We start from the raw sequence: 19,845 nt of genomic DNA on the forward strand, positions 1-19,845 counted from the left end.
AAAAGTATTAAGAATGTTATATAAAAATATTATTTAGAAAATCATTGATAAACAAAAAGATTTCACAAAATGATTGTCATCAGATGATTAAATACACCACATAAATACACAATTAATTATATAAAATGATGTAAATAATATCCAGTATCATTTCTCAACAATTTTCAAAATAATAATCTCTCTTCGGATATATCCTGAACACAAAGAATAAACGCAAATTAATAATTATTACTAATCATAACGGCCAACAATATAGGAGACCTATAATATGTATATTTACTTAATTTTAAAAAATCATTTCAATTTTCATATTTCAAAGAGAGTAGACAACACTTTCTTTACCATAAACAACATTTTATATTTTTCTAATTGTCTTCTTGCTCGCTCTCTCGCTTCCATGTTTGTTCGTGGTCATTTTGCATTTCTGTGCTAGATTTTTTAGTTTAGCGTTTCAATTAATGATTAAATTCCTATAAGAGTGTAATTAATGAAATTATCGGAACCACGGCGACCTTGTGAGGATTTGTCGCCCAACAAAAAGTGTATTACGGCGATTTAATAACAGGGAGGGTACGTCTTTCATATCCTTATAATCTAGTAAATGCGTAATTTTATCGAATAAATGTCGAATAGAAACTAGTTCTTGTAGACAAGATATCGTGTAAGCGCTTACAGTACTTGTTCTGAATGAGCGGTGGTTTTATTAAGTTTAACGAGTGATTCTGTGAACTCCAGCTGACTAGGGGGCGATTCACTGACCGATCAGTCGAGGAAATGAATTGATACGGTCTGAATCGGTTAGTCATCATCAGCAGACGCATTTTCGACAAGACGATACGAGTAATCTTTAAAAAATCAAGTCGTGTCCCCATAACCACATTAAATAATTACTGATAGTGTCATTGTTAAGTGTTCTTTGTGATCGCAGTGATACGTACGCAAAGATAAGCGGGCCTGTTTACCGTTTCGCTATTTTCTTTATTACATTTGTTTTGTACCGACGTCTGAAATGTGTTTGCGTTGTATTTTCACTCGTCATTAAGGATTCAAGGATATAGTGACTGTCAATGGTGTCAAATTGTGTTTTTGTGTCGTTGTTGGCTGGTGAGTAAAAAATCGTAATTAATCGAGCCATTAATATTCGAACGATAATTTGATCTCGCTAGTTGTCTGGCTGATATGATTTCAAACAACCTTGAATTTAAAATGTCGCGTGATAATTTCGTTGGAAATTTATAATTATTACTTGAAACAATGCTGTGGTGACTCATATAAACAAAAATTGTAATCTACCTTTATTATCTGTTGTATTAGCAACCATAATGCAATGAACAAACTCAAAACTTTTAAAGAGTAAAATAAATAAGATGCAATGTTTCCCAGCAATAATCTTTCTTATTTCATTAGTTTAAAACTACCTGAGAACTTGTTTCAACATCAACTGATATTTTTAATTTGATTATAATTACACTAAATTCTTAAGAATAGTATCATTTTATGTGTATTTATTTATAACATTTCCACATATTATGTACATATTTTGTGAAACAAGCACAAGATTAATGAAATATAAATATAAGTAACAGCTATTCAATGTCTACATATATTTTTTACTAGCTGTGTTCCGCAGTTTTACCCGCATAATGAATATTTCAAATTGGACCGGTAGTTCCCGATATTATCGCGTTCAAACAAACATACTCTTCAACTTTATAATATTAGTATTGATAAAGTGGTAGTAAGATTAACATTTCTCTTGGTTCTATTAAAAATAACAAGATAGTGTTATTACATTACAATTATAAATATAAGCATTTTAATTATTCTGCTATTGATTCACAATGCTACACATGAATGCAGATGATAGTGAAATGAAAGCTCTATTGAATAAGATGAATTTAAAGCATTCATGAATAATTTATTATTTACAAATACTTAACAACAATATGAGAAATTTAACATTTACATCATTTTATGTTCAGAAAAATGTGTTTTAAAATGTAATTATTATCACCTTGCGTATAGTTAGTTTTCTAATTGGTTTATGTGTGGATGCGTATGGTTCTATGAAGCTAAAAATAAATATGTTACAATAGAAAACTGCAAATACTAATATGTATCTATTGTAAAGAAACAAGTATTTACTTTTTAAATATCTATATATTTTAAAAATCATATACATAGCTAAGTTAGCCATATTATGAACTTATCTTTTGTATGTACTAATATGAAATAGAACTAACTAGTGTATAAGTATAAATCTATACTAATATTATAAAGCTGAAGGGTTTGTTTGTTTGTTTGAACGCGCTAATCTCGGGAACTACTGGGCCGATTTGAAAAATTCTTTCGGTGTTAGATAGCCCATTTATCGAGGAAGGTTATAGGCTATATATCATCACGCTACGACCAACAGGGGTGGAGCCACGGGGGTGAAACCGCGCGGAGCAGCTAGTAATAAATAAAGGTGTAGGTCAAATAAAAATGTCAAATTTTCATAGTGAGGTCACCAAAATTTGCTCTTATAAAGCAAGATATTTTTCACTTAGTAGGTATCAATATTCTCCAATCAATTTAAAATGTTATAGAACTTTAGAAGATTAATATGCTAACACCTTAACCATACTTTTGTCAGGTAATTGATTTTCAAGAGAAATTTACTTTTATAGGGACAGGTTTGTTATCTACATTATGCGGGTACATAATTGTTATTTCAAAGTAAAAGTTGACTAAGTTATTTTTAATCACCATGTCTATTAAAATCAGGTTTCTGTCTATTACAAAATTTTCTTAATTATATTTGTTGACATACCATAAATAGCCACAGATTTCATTCATTTAAATTTTAAACATAGTTTGTATGGACTTTTATTACATTTACTGGATGGTTTTAGTTTCTTCTATGTTATAATATTTAATACAAATCAATTGTTAGACTGAAATAGTTGATAGATACTTTGATACTTGATAATAATTTTTAGATGTAAAGAATTTGCATATACAGGGTGCCCCACTATTGGTATACTAAGCGCGAAGGAACTTGTAGTTTTGCATACACTGATCACGTAAAAAATACATAAACAACAAAATTACGTTAAAAATTTTGATAATTTTTTCCTGAAAATCCATGTTTTCTTCTCTAGCTTCGCGCAGGCGTCATATACCGCTTCTCTAATGTGAGCATTTTGTCTATGAAAACATAATCTTAAACGATAGCTCACGTGCTAGTGGCAAAAATGGGCGGGTTGCTTGTTATGGGTATACACATAGAGTTTTAAGAATTCATCTATTTGAAAAAAAAATGCGTCTGGAATTTTCAAGTACATATTTTTTACGTACTCAGCGTATGCAAAACTATAATCTCCTTTGAGCTTAGTATACCAACAGTGGGGCACCCTGTATATATACACTATACATATTATAATTGTGTTTACATGAGCTATCATAATACAATTTATCATATTTATACTTGAGACAGAGATTACTCACGCTTTATCATTGAATGTCTTTGTTGTTTCTGCTAGCATAGAATTATAGTATGATTAAATTTTATTTCACTGGGGCAAGGTATTAAGCATGTTACCTTGTTTTTAGGACCACTTTATTATGTTTTAAATTTAATATATGTTGATGGATAATATTTGAACCTACAAAATGAAAATTCCCGAAATTTTACGTTTCATAATTTATTTAGATGAGTACATATAAATAACACTTATCTACTAATTACTGAAATTTATATATTATATTAACTACATGTATCTAGTAAATAATTTTACTCGCGTGCACTCCACGATATCACGCGAAACCCATTCCCGATATAAGTTTCCATACCTTATTTTCGTCACTTAAAATTTCGTGACTAGCCTTCAGGCTATTTATAAGCAAGGTGGAATAAAATATGGGATAGACCAGCAATATTATTCTATTACCCAAAAAAAAATGTTTGAAAGTAGGGAAGATTTTCAATAGAAGGAATTGCTGGTGAAATTGTCTTTCAATGAGCACCGGTTCGTGCATCTTTCGATGCCACATTGCCTACTTATAAGTACACTAGCGTCGTCGTCTCTCCGTAAGCGGCTAATCCAATAAAATTTATTAAGACGATACACAAAAAAAAATCTACTGCTTGGCGGGCGGAGTCTAATAGCTCGCTATCGCGAACGCGGGTGTGCGCGAAGTCATTCTTGCAAACTCGCCGCGCTGCCGCTGGCCGACTCGGGACAAACATGTATGGAGTCGCCATACAGTTATAATATTCTTATACATATATTTAATTGTTGATTTATTGGTTTTATTTTCTTGCTTATAAACAAATAATCTTCTTTTTAACAACTACTTAGACATTATTAATAATTATTATTATTTCGTAATGTTTACTTTATTACAAAATAATACAGGTTATAAATAATCTTTAAAATAACAAAAAATATTGTTACTCTGAAAAAATGAAATGGTACTCAATAACGCGGACTACTGAATGGATTTAGATAGAATTTGATGCTGACGTAGATATTACGTCATGCCCAGAAATGAAAGGTAATATTTCTGAAAGAAGTTATAAACCCTAATTCTTCTCAGTCAAAGTCAAGAGTGGAAGATATCACTAATACAGTAAAACTGATGCGAAACTTTGGATGTTAATTTGTATATTTTTTTGTTAGTTGTTACTTAATCACGTCAAGACTACATTACCAATTTTGATAAAATATAGCTAATTGCCTGGATTTACACATAGGATACATTTTATCCGAACTGAACACTTCTGTGGGATAAGACAGGATTCACGATATATAATCTAATTCCACGCGGGCAAAGCCGCGGTCGGAATGATATTTTTCTAAATAAAAAAATTAAAAAAAAAAAACACAAAATATATTGACGCATGTATTTATTTTTTGCACTCTATTATAATTGTAATTATTCATTACAAATAATCAAAATAAAATAGCCAGAACAAAGTTAGGCCCTGGTAGGGTAGGTAGGCAGGTACAGCAATGTGAGACGAACACTGGCTTATTTATACCAATAATAATGTATTATAAACATTAAATTAAGTTTACTTTCTAACAACAAAAATACATAATATTATCTAATGTGAAAGCGAATCAACCAATCATCCCACAAAAATGAAATGTGCACACAAATATTCATCCAAATCGGTTCATGTCATTAGGAGGAGTGACTGCAGCGCCATCTTCCGGGCCCAATTGTGTTTTCAGATCACCCAGGAACTCAATTTAATATACTTACACAAAATTTTTCGAAATGAAAACTCACATTACTATGTAAATATGAATATAAACCTGTTTTATTACTAAGCAATTTCCCGCACAGGTGTAGTAAGTATAAATGAAATAAATATCAACATCAAATTCTTTATACAACATACTTATCTACCACCTTCTAAGAAATGTAATTCTTGAAATTATTTCGTATTTTTTTTAAATATAATACTACTCCAATGAGCTCCTGTTCCATATTATGTCCGCCATACTTCCACTAAGTTCACCATGATTTTTTATTTCTTTGCACTTTGTTGCTTTTTGCTAAAAATGGAATCATGCGATAAAACCAGTAGAGCTTTGATAACATACATTTTTGACTGAATAAAGGTACTTACGAAGGAGTGGATTCACATTGTGAACAATCAGTGGGTTTATTTTCCTTCTGGATTCCGAATTTCTGAACAGATTATTTATGCTATAAATGAAAAAATCTTATACATTCGTTATGTACTTAAAACAGGGGTACATATCAAACATCGTCTATAATACAATTATCATCAAATTTAAAATAAAACCAACTTACTTCATTAATTTGTTCCAATTGTAAGCATTCTTTTTCCTCCAACCTTTATGTTTCTTCTTCTTATTTTCTTTATTGTCCCCATTTGTCTCATTTTGTCTTATCGTGTTGTCACCCTTTTTTACGATTGCGCGAGCGACACAAGTTCCCCGTGTGACAGCCGTAGCGGGAATGACTCGTGCAGCGATCGGGGTAGGAAGGTACAGGGCGGCTCTCGCTATATTGGCTGGTCGCGCGCTAATTTCAAGTATTTCTTGTTTATTTCAAAACCATCGCATATTTCAAAATTCTAACACGGTAGACGTATAGGTTGTATGTTTTATAGTTAATATCCAAAAAGTCGTAACTTTACGTTTGTTATTTTGAAGATGCCAGAGATTAAAAAAAAATAACAATGATAACTTTGTATTTTTTTTCTATCGAGAAAATATCATGGAATCATGTTTCTAAAACGGTAGACGTATTGTGTTACTATTGAACTTTCTTGTCAAGAATTTTCATCACGACAACTTTAATAATATAAAAATTACGAAGGTTTGAAAAGGGCCGTAAATGTTAGAAAAATTAATTCATCACCTTAAGAACGGCTACCCACGGCTGTTACGTACTCGGCCGATGCCTTACGTCACTGCTGAGAAGTGAGAAATATCCTAGTGATTGTGAAACCATCTCGATACGAGCCTTCACCTTGTGACGGAATCTATGCGACCTTGACGCTTTTTATTCGGATTCGTATCGTAAATAGTGTCTATTTCTCCATTAGGTTTTCTTGGTGTTGTAGTTAATGGTAAAAGATTGATGTCAAAAGAGGTGTACATTATTCAGTGATATTGAATTAAACTGGATCTGGTTAGGCAAATAATTATGTGAAACTAGTTATCCTCCCGTAGGTTTTCTCGCGTAAGCAAATCCGTTCAACGCTCAGGCAAACATTTGTAATAGGCTGACAGAAATAACTAATTTAAGTTTGATAATATAACTAGAAAAGCTAGTTTAAAGTTTATTTAGATTTTTTAAAAAAGGTCAACCCGCATTAATGCTTTTAAATGGCCTATTTATTACAAGATTGAAGCGTTAATCTGTAACAATACACCTACATCTCGGTTTCCGTTGCTAATCATTTTTATGTATTTTTCTAGGCTTTTTTATTCTTTGTCGAGTTAACTTCGATTACGTTTTTTATTGTCGTTAATTTGTTTGAATGAGGATGATTTGATTTTTTCATCACGCAGTAACTTAGATGTGACCTATGGTATAAAAAGAAAATTAACATAACTTGGTTGGTTAGATTTGTTATCTTGATATACCTAGGTACTCGTTCCCATAATCTGAGTAGATTTTTATCTTCATACTCAAATACGTTATTCTCGATTTAATCAATATTTCTACTTACCTAATTATTTTTTCGGCGCCAATATAAGATACAATCGAAACGTGAAATTCAAATTTCGAACGCTATTTTCTTCTCCATCGCAGACCATTTGAGCATTGAGCTGTGCGCAGTAGCCAAATGAAAAAAAAAATTGGCGCCAATTTGAAACGTCGCACGTAAATTTTTTTTCTCCCCACAGGCGATGGCAACAAACAGGAGCGGTGCGCAGCGGCCGAACGGCGCGCCGCAGACGAAGGTGTGCCAGTTCAAGCTGGTGCTGCTCGGCGAGTCGGCGGTGGGCAAGTCGTCGCTGGTGCTGCGCTTCGTGAAGGGCCAGTTCCACGAGTACCAGGAGAGCACGATCGGCGCGGCGTTCCTCACGCAGACGCTCTGCCTCGACGATACCACCGTCAAGTTCGAGATTTGGGACACGGCGGGGCAGGAGAGGTTAGTACACGCCGTAATTCATTTAGCTTTGGCTCATAAGGGTCTAAAAAACGTAATTACACAAGTTTTTATCGATAATAATGAATCTATAGTGATAGTTGTTAGTCCATTGAATGAGTCCCTCCAAGGGGGGTCTAGAGTGCGTGAGTTAGTAACGTAAGATGTTTCTTCGGAAACATGTCAAGAGTCCCTAGGTAATAAACATACTAAAACCCCGGGCCACTAGGAGGAGCCCCGGAGTGGGGGGAGGGGGGAAATGGGTCCATTTTTTTCATTTTTCGCTTAAATCTCAAAAACGGTACATGTTAGAGAAAAACTTTCAAGGAAAAGTTGAAAGGCCATGAAATTATCTACAAGTTGTACCTAAATCATTTTTTCCTATATCCTACCGTTTCTGAGTTATACGCAGTAAAACATGATTTTGGCTCAAACAATTTCCACATCAATCGATCAAAAAATATTTCTTTCTTCCAAAAAACTCAAATGTGCAACTTGTGATCAGTACTGATAGATTGCTCTTAATTAGGTCTATAATTGGTAAAATAAACACATTCCTCCATGGAAGCCTTTAGGAGGAATCGATTGTCAAAATATTATATTAGGGCAGTTTGAGTTACTGAACTTGATCTTTTTATTTTTTTCTTCCAAAAAACTCAAAAGTGCAACTTGTGACCGGTACAGATAGATTGCTCATAATTAGGTCTATCATTGCTAAAAATACCAGATTCCACCACGGAGGCGTTTACGGGGAATTGAATTTTATCAGGGTAGTTACGATACATGAACTTTTTATTTTTTTTCTTCCAAAAAGCTCAAATGTGCAACTTGTGATCAGTACTGATAGATTGCTCTTAATTAGGTCTATAATTGGTAAAATAAACACATTCCTCCATGGAAGCCTTTAGGAGGAATCGATTGTCAAAATATTATATTAGGGCAGTTTGAGTTACTGAACTTGATCTTTTTATTTTTTTCTTCCAAAAAACTCAAAAGTGCAACTTGTGACCGGTACAGATAGATTGCTCATAATTAGGTCTATCATTGATAAAAATACCAGATTCCACCACGGAGGCGTTTACGGGTAATTGAATTTTATTAGGGTAGTTAGTTAAAAAGTTCATGTATCGTAACTACCCTAACAAAATTCAATACCTCCTAAACGCCTCCATGGTGGAATCTGGTTTTTTTATCAATGATAGACCTAATTATGAGCAATCTATCGGTACCGGTCACAAGTTGCACTTTTGAGTTTTTTTGGAAGAAAAAAAAATAAAAAGTTCAAGTATCGTAACTACCCTAATAAAATTCAATTCCCCGTAAACGCCTCCGTGGTGGAATCTGGTATTTTTATCAATGATAGACCTAATTATGAGCAATCTATCTGTACCGGTCACAAGTTGCACTTTTGAGTTTTTTGGAAGAAAAAAATAAAAAGATCAAGTTCAGTAACTCAAACTACCCTAATATAGTATTTTGACAATCGATTCCTCCTGAAGGCTTCCATGGAGAAATGTGTTTATTTTACCAATTATAGACCTAATTAAGAGCAATCTAACAGTACCGGTCACAAGTTGCACTTTTGAGTTTTTTGGAAGAAAAAAATAAAAAGATCAAGTTCAGTAACTCAAACTACTCTAATATAGTATTTTGACAATCGATTCCTCCTAAAGGCTTCCATGGAGGAATGTGTTTATTTTACCAATTATAGACCTAATTAAGAGCAATCTATCAGTATCGGTCACAAGTTGCACTTTTGAGTTTTTTTTGAGAAAAAAAATAAAAAGTTCAAGTATCGTAACTACCCTAATAAAATTCAATTCCCCGTAAACGCCTCCGTGGTGGAATCTGGTATTTTTATCAATGATAGACCTAATTATGAGCAATCTATCTGTACCGGTCACAAGTTGCACTTTTAAGTTTTTTGGAAGAAAAAAATAAAAAGATCAAGTTCAGTAACTCAAACTACCCTAATATAATATTTTGACAATCGATTCCTCCTAAAGGCTTCCATGGAGGAATGTGTTTATTTTACCAATTATAGACCTAATTAAGAGCAATCTATCAGTACCGGTCACAAGTTGCACATTTGAGTTTTTTGGAAAAAAGAAATATTTTTTGATCGATTGATGTGGAAATTGTTTGAGCCAAAATCATGTTTTACTGCGTATAACTCAGAAACGGTAGGATATAGGAAAAAATGATTCAGGTACAACTTGTAGATAATTTTATGGCCTTTCAACTTTTCCTTGAAAGTTTTTCTCTAACATGTACCGTTTTTGAGATTTAAGCGAAAAATGAAAAAATGGACCCATTTCCCCCCTCCCCCCACTCCGGGGCTCCTCCTAGTGGCCCGGGGTTTTAGTATGTTTATTACCTAGGGACTCTTGACATGTTTCCGAAGAAACATCTTACGTTACTAACTCACGCACTCTAGAACTTTTTATTCAATGGACTATGTATGTAATCTTTAATTACTTTTCTTACTAGTGAGGTAAAATGTTAGGTATATGTACAAAAACAAAATAACAAATATTAATTAATTCAAACAACATATTACACCATATAATTAGTAATTACATAATTAAATAATGTAGGTATACATTTTATTTATGTTAAAAAAAACCATAGTATGGCACAATTTACATATTTAGTATGGTATTAGCTGATATAAAGAGTGATACATATATAAATAGTTATAAGATAAACAGGTTTTACAAATTAAACTAAAAAATGCTCAGACAAAATTTTCCATGTTTTCGTTTGATCTATTTTGGTTTATTTTAAAAATTATTGTTGTGTGAGTGAATGTTTATTGAAGTTGTTGTTGATAAACACGCATAAAAAGCGTTTGAAACATGAAATTTTTAAAAGAATCGAAAATAACAAAACACTCAAACCTTTGAAATCACCCTTTCATATTTTAGTACTAGCTTTCCGCCCGCGGCTTCGCCCGCGTTTTCAAAGAAAAACCCGCATAGTTCCCGTTCCCGTGGGATTTCCGGGATGAAAGCTATCCTATGTGTTTATTCAAGTTACCCTCTATATGTGTGCTAAATTTCATTGTAATCGGTTAAGTAGTATTTGCGGGAAAGAGTAACAAACTTTCGCATTTATAATATTATAGTAGGATTTTAATGATTCGTAGAAAATTTCTCCTTGTTACGTTAACAGCTTACAGGTAAACCAAAAAAATTTAATAGTACATATTATGATGTTACATACCTATTTCTTGAACGTACATATTCACGAGAGAAGCCGAGTGGGTGTGCTAGTTATAAATAGCGGGTGAATGAAATTTGCACAGCGTGTATAACAATGTTGAAACCATTTGTTTATTATAATGTTATTTCCACATGTAAACAGTATTCTCGAAGCAGTCATAATCGGCGCCATTATATTTTATGTTTTTTTCGTTACAATCTTAATACATACATTGAACCTTCATGGATCGATGCCCTGATACAAAAGTAGCTTTTTTGATCTTATCTTTAAGAAAGATTTAAAAGATGCCTTAATTTTTGCAATAATTTTAGGGCGCAATCTTATAAATTCAATGATCATAATCCTTCGCATAATCACATGAAATGTTTTGCTTTTAAACAACTTACAACACAACATGAAATGAATCAACATTAATTGAACCGTTTATCTTTAAAAAGGAACTGATAATTATAAGTGAGAAAAAAACGGCCTAATTGAGAACCTCCTCCTTCTTATGAAGTCGGTTAAAAACGTTATAAAATTTTAAATACTCGTAAATACCAGTAAAAGGAATTCCTGGGTAGAAGTAGGTGGGTTTAATCTTTTGTGGTGGTATGCTAATCATAACGTAAGAACACAATTTGCTGTAATTGTGAGCACCGGTGTCATCAGTATTGTATTGTATGTACAATAATTATTCTTAACTAGCTGCTCCGCGCGGTATCACCCCCGTGGCTCCACCCCTGTTGGTCGTAGCGTGATAATGTATAGCCTATAACCTTCCTCGATAAATGGGCTATCTAACACCTAAAGAATTTTTCAAATCGGACCAGTAGTTCCCGAGATAAGCGCGTTCAAACAAACAAACGATCTCTTCAGCTTTATAATATTAAGTATAGATGTTACAAAGGAAACATAATATATTAACAGGGATGTAAAGTTAAATTATTGCAACTGAAATATGTTTGAAAAAGTATGCTAGTATGAAGTTGTTTCAAAGACGCCATAACACATTGAGAAATATAGTGTTTACAATTTTGCAAAATTTAAAGCTAACATCTTCTTGAAGTCTTATTATTATTAAAAATTATAAAGCTGAAGAGTTTGTTTGTTTGTTTGAACGCGCTAATCTCAGGAACTACTGGTCCGATTTGAAAAATTCTTTCGGTGTTAGAAAGCCCATTTATCGAGGAAGGCTATAGGCTATATATCATCACGCTAAGACCAACAGGAGCGGAGCAATGCGGGTGAAACCGCGGGGCACAGCTAGTTAAAAATATTCAGAAAGTGCGGCTATTGTCTGTTTAGATACTATGGCTAAATAATATGGTGCAGTCCTTAAATTCATATTATATTAAAGTCTTACTATAATCACAACTTCTCTAACCATAAACTGGCAATATAAAACAAACTTACGATTCACCAATCTAGAATTTTCCAATATATTAAATTGTTATCTTTTATTGCGCAGGTACCACAGTCTAGCGCCGATGTACTACAGAGGTGCGCAGGCGGCCATTGTAGTGTACGACATAACTAATCAGGTAATTATTTGATTATTTTTTTTATAAACAATCTCTTTGAATGCTTAGTTTTAATCGCCGGTGCAAACATCGGGTTTGTATGTTTACTGTGTGTATGTTTGTTGACGTTGTTGATTCATTTCTGTTCTATAGGGTTTTTTGTGGAGTTGATGTTAATCTTTTTTCAGTAAAAAAAAAAAATTGGTTGTCTTTAAAGTCGGTTTACTGACGATAGTTGGACGTGACAACGTCCGATTGTGCTTCTTTGTCGCTCGTTCCGCGCTCTCGCTTGTACTTCAAGCCTTACTTGGAACGCCTCAGAGCGAGGTAACGCCGCATGAGTCATGTTTTTTCGTGCGTGCAACCGGCTCGATCGAATTATAAGACGTTGTCACGTCAGTATACTTAGCTATCATGGGGACTTCCAAATTTCCCAATTTGTTTGTTTTCGTTACTAGCGTAATCCTGTAACGTTAACATTTTGGATTTATTTAGAGTTTTTAAATTTATAATTTTTAACCTACGTCGAGAACTTCGATCGAGCAGCATCAATGATGAGAACTTTAGGAATGTCATCTTGATCGAAACAGGAATCGAAATGACTCCAACTACATAGTTGTAATCTTTATAACTGATGAGGTGTAACGGGGAGATTAACCTGTTTATTAATTACGTCTCGAAACCGGAAGATCAAGAAAGTTAATCACTCTAAGTGGTACTTTATGATAAAGACCTAAAGACTTCTTATAGAAAGCTCTTTCTCGAGTACTGGAGATCCAAGACAAATTCTAAAATCCTTATCTTTCGTTCTCTGAATTCTAATATTCATCCAAATAATGATAACATTTTAAAGTGCTTAAAAAAACATTGTGCAATATTGTACCATGAGATTTTTTTTCTGAGAAACAGTTAATCGCAAACATGAATAGAAAATATCTAGTAGGTAATAGTATAAAATAGTCACAGAGTCAGACGTCAGTCATAGAAATATCGTTTAGTAATATAAACAGTGCAATTTTAAAGGGGTTCCTGTTTTTATTTTTGTTAATAGAAATTGTGTAATGGTAAAAACGACTAGACAGACAGAGTAGCAGTATAACCATGCTATTTAATGTTTTCTTTAAATCGGAAGCTATGAAATGAACGTTGGCTTCATGAATCATATGTAAAACAATACGAATTGTATTTTATTATATTTAGTTCCGTCCGATTCTAAGATAAGAATTTCTATCCGCCGCACAATATTTGATTTTTAAATGGTACGGTGATTATTAAATAATTTCGTATTATTATGTTAAAACTAATTTATACATACGTTTTAATTACTTACCTACGTAGCAAAGAATAGAAGTGCGCAGGCGTTGAAACTATATTTTCTCTATGAATTTTGTTCGATTATAAATTATAATAATTAAGTGACGCATAGGTAATGTAGTGATAGGAAATTAGAGATTAGCCTAAATATTAACCAAATTCTTTGTTAATTAAAATAATCCACTAAAAGTTACTAAGACTTCGGCGTTTATAGAAGTTCACTTTATGTATAGTACGAATTTTGGTTAGGTATCAGTATGTTCTAATGTAGCATTTTGTGAGCATGTTTAAATATTATATTTGTACAAATAATTGTAGTCGTTGTTTTTCACGGCTAAAATAATTCCCTTTCCCGTTAATGGTTAGAAAAAGAAAGAAAGATAAACTTATGACCGAATACTTCGAATTTTGACAAAATTACAAAATTTTGTTGATATTTCTAACACATGGGTTAGTGTTAGTAGCTGTATACTATCGATCGAAGCTAGAATTGTTTTCGCATTTTCTACGTAATTATTGTATGAGTTCTGAGTCCCAGCCGGCATTTTATCGATGTGAAACACGAAAGCTAGTGTTTGCAGTCTTCTTTTAGCATTACTAGGTTTAGAAGCGTAGGTAATTTAAGGTTAAATAAATAAATTGGTATGTAGCTAATTAATAACTTAAATGTCAAGGCTCTACGTAAAAGTGAATTAGTTTAAAATTCTTTATGTTAATTATTTAGTGTTTGTAAAATATGTGTAAACTTTTGAAAAAGTCTCGATTGGCCAGACCTAAATTTAGTGGTCGAACAAATGTCTCATGTCTCTAATAACAAAAATCAAAGTTTATCGTCTGATAGACTGAATACTTTTTTGGCCACAGAACGCTGATCACCTACTTTCCCACAAAATAAATAAATGCAATATACCGCTCTATAATAGTTCCCTGCACTTTGGCCGCACAGAGACACGAACTCAAGACCACTTTTTGATCTCACAATATGAGCGGCACGTTACAGCGACACAAAGCAAGGCTATTCGCTAAGTGATAAGCTGATTTGCCAATTGTGTGAAATATAAGATGGTTTTATGGTTGAGTCTTTGTTTGTTGATAAGAAGTTGCAGGTATTGTTGTTTTGACGCCACTTGTCCCGTTATGGGGAGTGTAGGATTCTTTACAAAAGATTAGGGAATTGTCGTACACCAGAATGAAACTTTGAAATACTTAAATCAAAGAACATCACGTAAATCTGAACAAGGAAATAGAGAAATTCATCAATAATGATTTGTGTAAAATTAGCGATTGATTGGATGTTGAAACTTGCATATTGTTTTACTTTACGTTATAATTAAAACTGTCTTAAAGGCAATAGTTTTTCGTATTTACATACTTCTAAATGTATTTTACAAGTTTAATCTCTTTTTTGAGTGTCCTATAGTGTCCTTTTCAAAAGTATGAGTGTGTCATGTTAAGTATTTTAAGAATTGATTGCCTGTCTCTTGGTCTTTATTGGCCGCAAATAGGGAGATATTACGAAAAGTTAAGCAAGGTAACATCCCGGTAAATGATAAACTTATTGGACAAGAATACACATGTCACGCGTCTTTACTCGGTCACGGCCGAAGATCATTGTGTTTCATATACTCGCGATTGACGTCTTCATTAGCGGCCATATTTGAACCACCTTGATGGATGGTGCTAAGTTTTTGAAGGCACTTTCGTTGAACAAAACGTGTATGATCTTCAGAAGTTGCTCTTGGTCTTATATTTTAGATAATTCATGACTTAATAATAAATACAAGATGATTGTTTCCTTGCGCATTCTCAAGCAGCTGCTTACATCGCGACCGTGAAACCCGAATATTCGACACCGTGGCGCGAGCGTCATAATAAAATACTATTGGAATTTTATGATTTTTTGTGTATAGGATGAGATAGTAAAATTATTAAATGTGGACAATTGTATTCAACTTTTAACAATAATAAATTAGACACAAAGTGACTAAGATACAGAAAGAATAAACTAATTAATGCTACGTGATAAGCAATCACGTGTAGCGGGCGTATCTTTGATAACCAATCTAATTATATTGTCCGTGTGTATTCGCTTATTAGTGATATACCACGTGTATCTAAGTTATCATTGAAAAAGTAACATAATGTCATTTCTTTCATCATTTCCTAAAAAAAGGGATATAAAAAAATCTTAAAATAATAAATGCATTAAGCAAGACAAAATTTGTCAGTGTCCTTAAGATTTCATAAACGCATGCATCGCTTGCTTATTACGACCTCGTGTTGTGACTGCAGTCTGCATGTGAATGGGTAGCCTTACGCTGCACAAGATTCTCTGCCCGTACCAGCCAGATCAATCAACATTTCATTAGCGGATTGCGTTTTCCAGTTATTTATATTGTATTATGTAAATCGCAGTAAAACATGTGTTATAATCGGTGCGTGCGTGTGCCGACAATCGCATTGCACGCATAAGTCTTCGAGTTCAAGGCGATATTAGAGAAGCAAACCGAATATCGATCATACGAGTGTTTACGTCAGCCTGATGGTTTGCCAAGTTGTAGCCGTCAATGCCAAGTGGGGTTGGTCCCAAGTAAAGCGGAGGTATTGGCTATTTATCGTAATTGTTTATCGTCTGTAATCTGTTCGATTAATAATCCAACCACGTTCATACTGTCATAGAGCGTTATTTATCATTCATCTAGTTACAAGCTTCTCTAAAATGTTTGTAAAGTAGTTAGGCAAATAAGTTATCTGTATGTTTCCAAAAGACCACAAGATTGCAGACCCATATAGTTTTAAATATAAAAGTTGATAGGTTTTATCCTATATTCACGCCATTTACACCACAACCGAGTCTCTTGTATATGTTCGACATTCTCCAAGGATAATTGAGTCTTTTAATCAAGCGATTAGTTTAACGGCTTCGTCTCGGTACAAGATCTGCGATACATCAGTGTACACTTTTATGGCTGATGCTCTAAACATCTCGCGTAAAAGACGTACTTGATTCGTTTATTGTAGACACTGTTACGAGTAGAATAAAGTTTAAAGATTAATTAGCCATACAAATGTTTAATTTAAATAAATCTGGTGACCGATAATTATTAGATATAATTAATTTTAATTAATAAGCACTCAGTTGAGTTAGTTGTAATTGTGACGCTCGTAAGAAAAAACAATTAGATATTAAAATCGTTGAAATTTTTCTGCAACTTTTATTTGTAATGCTTCAAAGACGACAAACAAGGTCGAAAATTACATTTTACGTTGCTATGAATTCAGAATGAACTTCCTATTTATAGGGAAATGCAATTCTAAACTCAGACGCTTCGCCAGACCAGCGGCGATAACGTTATCTATCCACATTCATTGACTGGCCAACATTCTTTGTAAGGGCAAAGCCCTATTTAGATACTGTAAACATTTGCATCGTCTGCTTCTACGATGATTATTTAGTCATCTGCGCAATAAACGACCGAAAGATAATAATAAAAAGGGTAAAGACGTTTAATTATGTTTTATTTTTGTAAATCACGTTGATAATGTAAATGAAGGTGATAATTAATAAAGAGAACATTGCTTCTATTGTTGAACAATAGTTTAGTGAACATATCTAGATTTTTAATATAATGATGTTGTTGGTTACTGCATTTATTTTAACGTTATAAGAATATATCTCAGATACATTTTGTGCCTCGAGCGAGATTGTTGCCCAGTCTATGATTGTTACGGTGACTTTTGAAAGTAGGAGAAGTCTTTTGATATTTAAGGTACTATTTCCTAGAACAATTTATCATCACAACAAAATATATTAACAACCACTTTCACACTTTTTTAGAACACATTCCCACCAACCAATTTTGACCAAAAAAAAGACATTTCACTAAGATTTCGTAGCCTTATTACATTCAGTTTTAACACTTTTCATAATATGTCTTCTGAATTTTTATTACAATGTGTCCTGATCAACACAAAGATTATTTTACTTCATTTTTATTTATATATTCTTTATGAAATTGCAGGACACATTCGGTCGCGCCAAGAACTGGGTGAAGGAGCTGCAGCGGCAGGCGTCGCCGTCGATCGTGATCGCGCTCGCGGGCAACAAGAACGACCTCGCCGCCAAGCGGATGGTCGAGTTCGACGAGGCGCAGGCCTACGCGGACGAGAACGGGCTGCTCTTCATGGAGACGAGCGCCAAGACCGCCATGAACGTGAACGACATCTTTTTAGCTATCGGTGAGTGCACGTCAATTATGTCTTCTATGAGGGTTAATTTGACACGTGAACTAATGTGTTATAATGGAGTTTATGTACTTTTCTTTTCAAGCTGATGAGTGAAGTCTTCGTTCCAACGATTCTAGGGCAGCGTTTCCCAACCTGGGGTCCGCAGACAAAAATTACGAAAGCCTTAGTGACCAGACTTTTATGATGGCTGGACTTTTTCAGTTTTTAGATGGAATAATATTTTGTCAAGTGATGGCTAAGCTATTTCATACAAAAACACTGCAAGAAATTAATCATTTTTTCAAATAATAAAGATTGATTTATGTATGTGTTGTTTTATGTGCGTGTTTCGGCTGCACGCATGAAAAAACATGACTCATACGGCGTTACCTCGCTCTGAGACGTTCCATGTATAGGCTTGAAGTGCAAGCGAGAGCGCGGAACGAGCGACAAAGTAGCACAATCGGACGTTGTCACGTTCAACTATCGTCAGTATACCGACTTTACAGACAACCAATTTTTGAAGTGAAAACTTCTTTAGCGGCGTTGGGTATAAAATCTTAAACAGGACGAAACGCGTCAGGACACGTGACCTGATCGAAAAAGCGTAAGACGGATACCATTCCAAAATATCAAACAATCAATCAAGTTTTCACTTCTGCCGGCACTCCCGGAGTGCAACCCGTCTTTTTAGTATCTATTAAGTTTGTTTAGTTGTACATATTAAAGAGTAAATGAATAATTTATATATCGTTGTGATTGCAGCGAACAAGTTACCAAAGAGCGAGAGCGGTGCGGGCGGGGCGGCGGGCGGCGCGCGGCGCCTCGCCGACGGGGACACGCCGCGCGCCTCCACCTGCTGCAAGTGATACCCGCCGGTACGTATACAGTGTGTTGCAGCGAACAAGTTACCAAAGAGCGAGAGCGGTGCGGGCGGGGCGGCGGGCGGCGCGCGGCGCCTCGCCGACGGGGACACGCCGCGCGCCTCCACCTGCTGCAAGTGATACCCGCCGGTACGTATACAGTGTGTTGCAGCGAACAAGTTACCAAAGAGCGAGAGCGGTGCGGGCGGGGCGGCGGGCGGCGCGCGGCGCCTCGCCGACGGGGACACGCCGCGCGCCTCCACCTGCTGCAAGTGATACCCGCCGGTACGTATACAGTGTGTTGCAGCGAACAAGTTACCAAAGAGCGAGAGCGGTGCGGGCGGGGCGGCGGGCGGCGCGCGGCGCCTCGCCGACGGGGACACGCCGCGCGCCTCCACCTGCTGCAAGTGATACCCGCCGGTACGTATACAGTGTGTTGCAGCGAACAAGTTACCAAAGAGCGAGAGCGGTGCGGGCGGGGCGGCGGGCGGCGCGCGGCGCCTCGCCGACGGGGACACGCCGCGCGCCTCCACCTGCTGCAAGTGATACCCGCCGGTACGACACCACACGACACGATAGCCGGCACCACAGCGACACGACACGACACGACACGATATTATATGATACGATACGACACGACATAGAAAGAAAGAAGGAAAACAAGCTTTATTGCCAACCAAAAATCTTAAGTCTAACTTAGCTGAAAAAATTACATAAATAAGGCAATCGGTACAGACTCAGCCATGCTGTGGGCTTTAACACCCGAACAGCGCCATCTGACACCATACACACCAGCACATGCACTTACACAATAAACATACGACACACAACACTGTTGGTACGCTATGCAACACGCTACACTAGAAAACAGCTTCGCACCATACACACACAGACATGATTATTCCACAAGTCACAACATGCAACAAATATACGAAACTACACGGTTAATAATGCCACAACCTAACCTACAAACCTTACACACTACGCACACTCACATACACAACACTGCAATCTACACTATGTGACTATGTATAGTGTATACTATAACTAAGTATATACTTAGACACATACACACTATACTCGACAATAA

General features: G+C 35.1%; 1 protein-coding gene and 1 long non-coding RNA gene across 3 annotated transcripts; one reads left to right on the forward strand and one right to left on the reverse strand.

Annotated features, from left to right (window-relative positions):
• The first annotated feature begins 370 nt into the window (after positions 1-370).
• On the forward strand, positions 371-18,798 carry Rab5 (RAS oncogene family member Rab5). 2 transcript variants are annotated; one of them, XM_090116527.1, is made up of 5 exons: positions 371-570; positions 7,380-7,627; positions 12,300-12,372; positions 17,688-17,904; positions 18,658-18,798. In XM_090116527.1, the coding sequence occupies exons 2-5, from the start codon at positions 7,383-7,385 to the stop codon at positions 18,759-18,761; spliced, it is 639 nt and encodes a 212-aa protein (XP_089972653.1). In that variant the 5' UTR covers positions 371-570; positions 7,380-7,382; the 3' UTR covers positions 18,762-18,798. The 2 variants fall into 2 exon arrangements, with proteins under 2 accessions (XP_089972653.1, XP_089972658.1); XM_090116532.1 differs by lacking the exon at positions 371-570 and adding an exon at positions 756-1,104.
• LOC149910751 (uncharacterized) lies at positions 5,365-6,393 on the reverse strand. The gene is made up of 3 exons (XR_016457382.1): positions 5,812-6,393; positions 5,624-5,685; positions 5,365-5,549 (listed from the first exon to the last, which is right to left on the reverse strand). It is a non-coding gene; the product is annotated as an uncharacterized LOC149910751 (long non-coding RNA).
• Positions 18,799-19,845: the final 1,047 nt, after the last annotated feature.

This window comes from Colias eurytheme, chromosome 2 (assembly GCF_061535395.1).
Source record: "Colias eurytheme isolate Ceu_HAF_F1 chromosome 2, ilColEury1 Martin Lab GWU primary, whole genome shotgun sequence".
NCBI lineage: Eukaryota > Metazoa > Arthropoda > Insecta > Lepidoptera > Pieridae > Colias > Colias eurytheme.

Coding starts and splice junctions, on each gene's coding strand:
- Rab5 (XM_090116527.1), top strand. CDS start 7,383: ATGGCAACAAACAGGAGCGGTGCGCAGCGGCCGAACGGCGCGCCGCAG. Junction 7,628..12,299: donor GACACGGCGGGGCAGGAGAG/GTTAGTACACGC, acceptor TTTATTGCGCAG/GTACCACAGTCTAGCGCCGA. Junction 17,905..18,657: donor CGACATCTTTTTAGCTATCG/GTGAGTGCACGT, acceptor TTGTGATTGCAG/CGAACAAGTTACCAAAGAGC.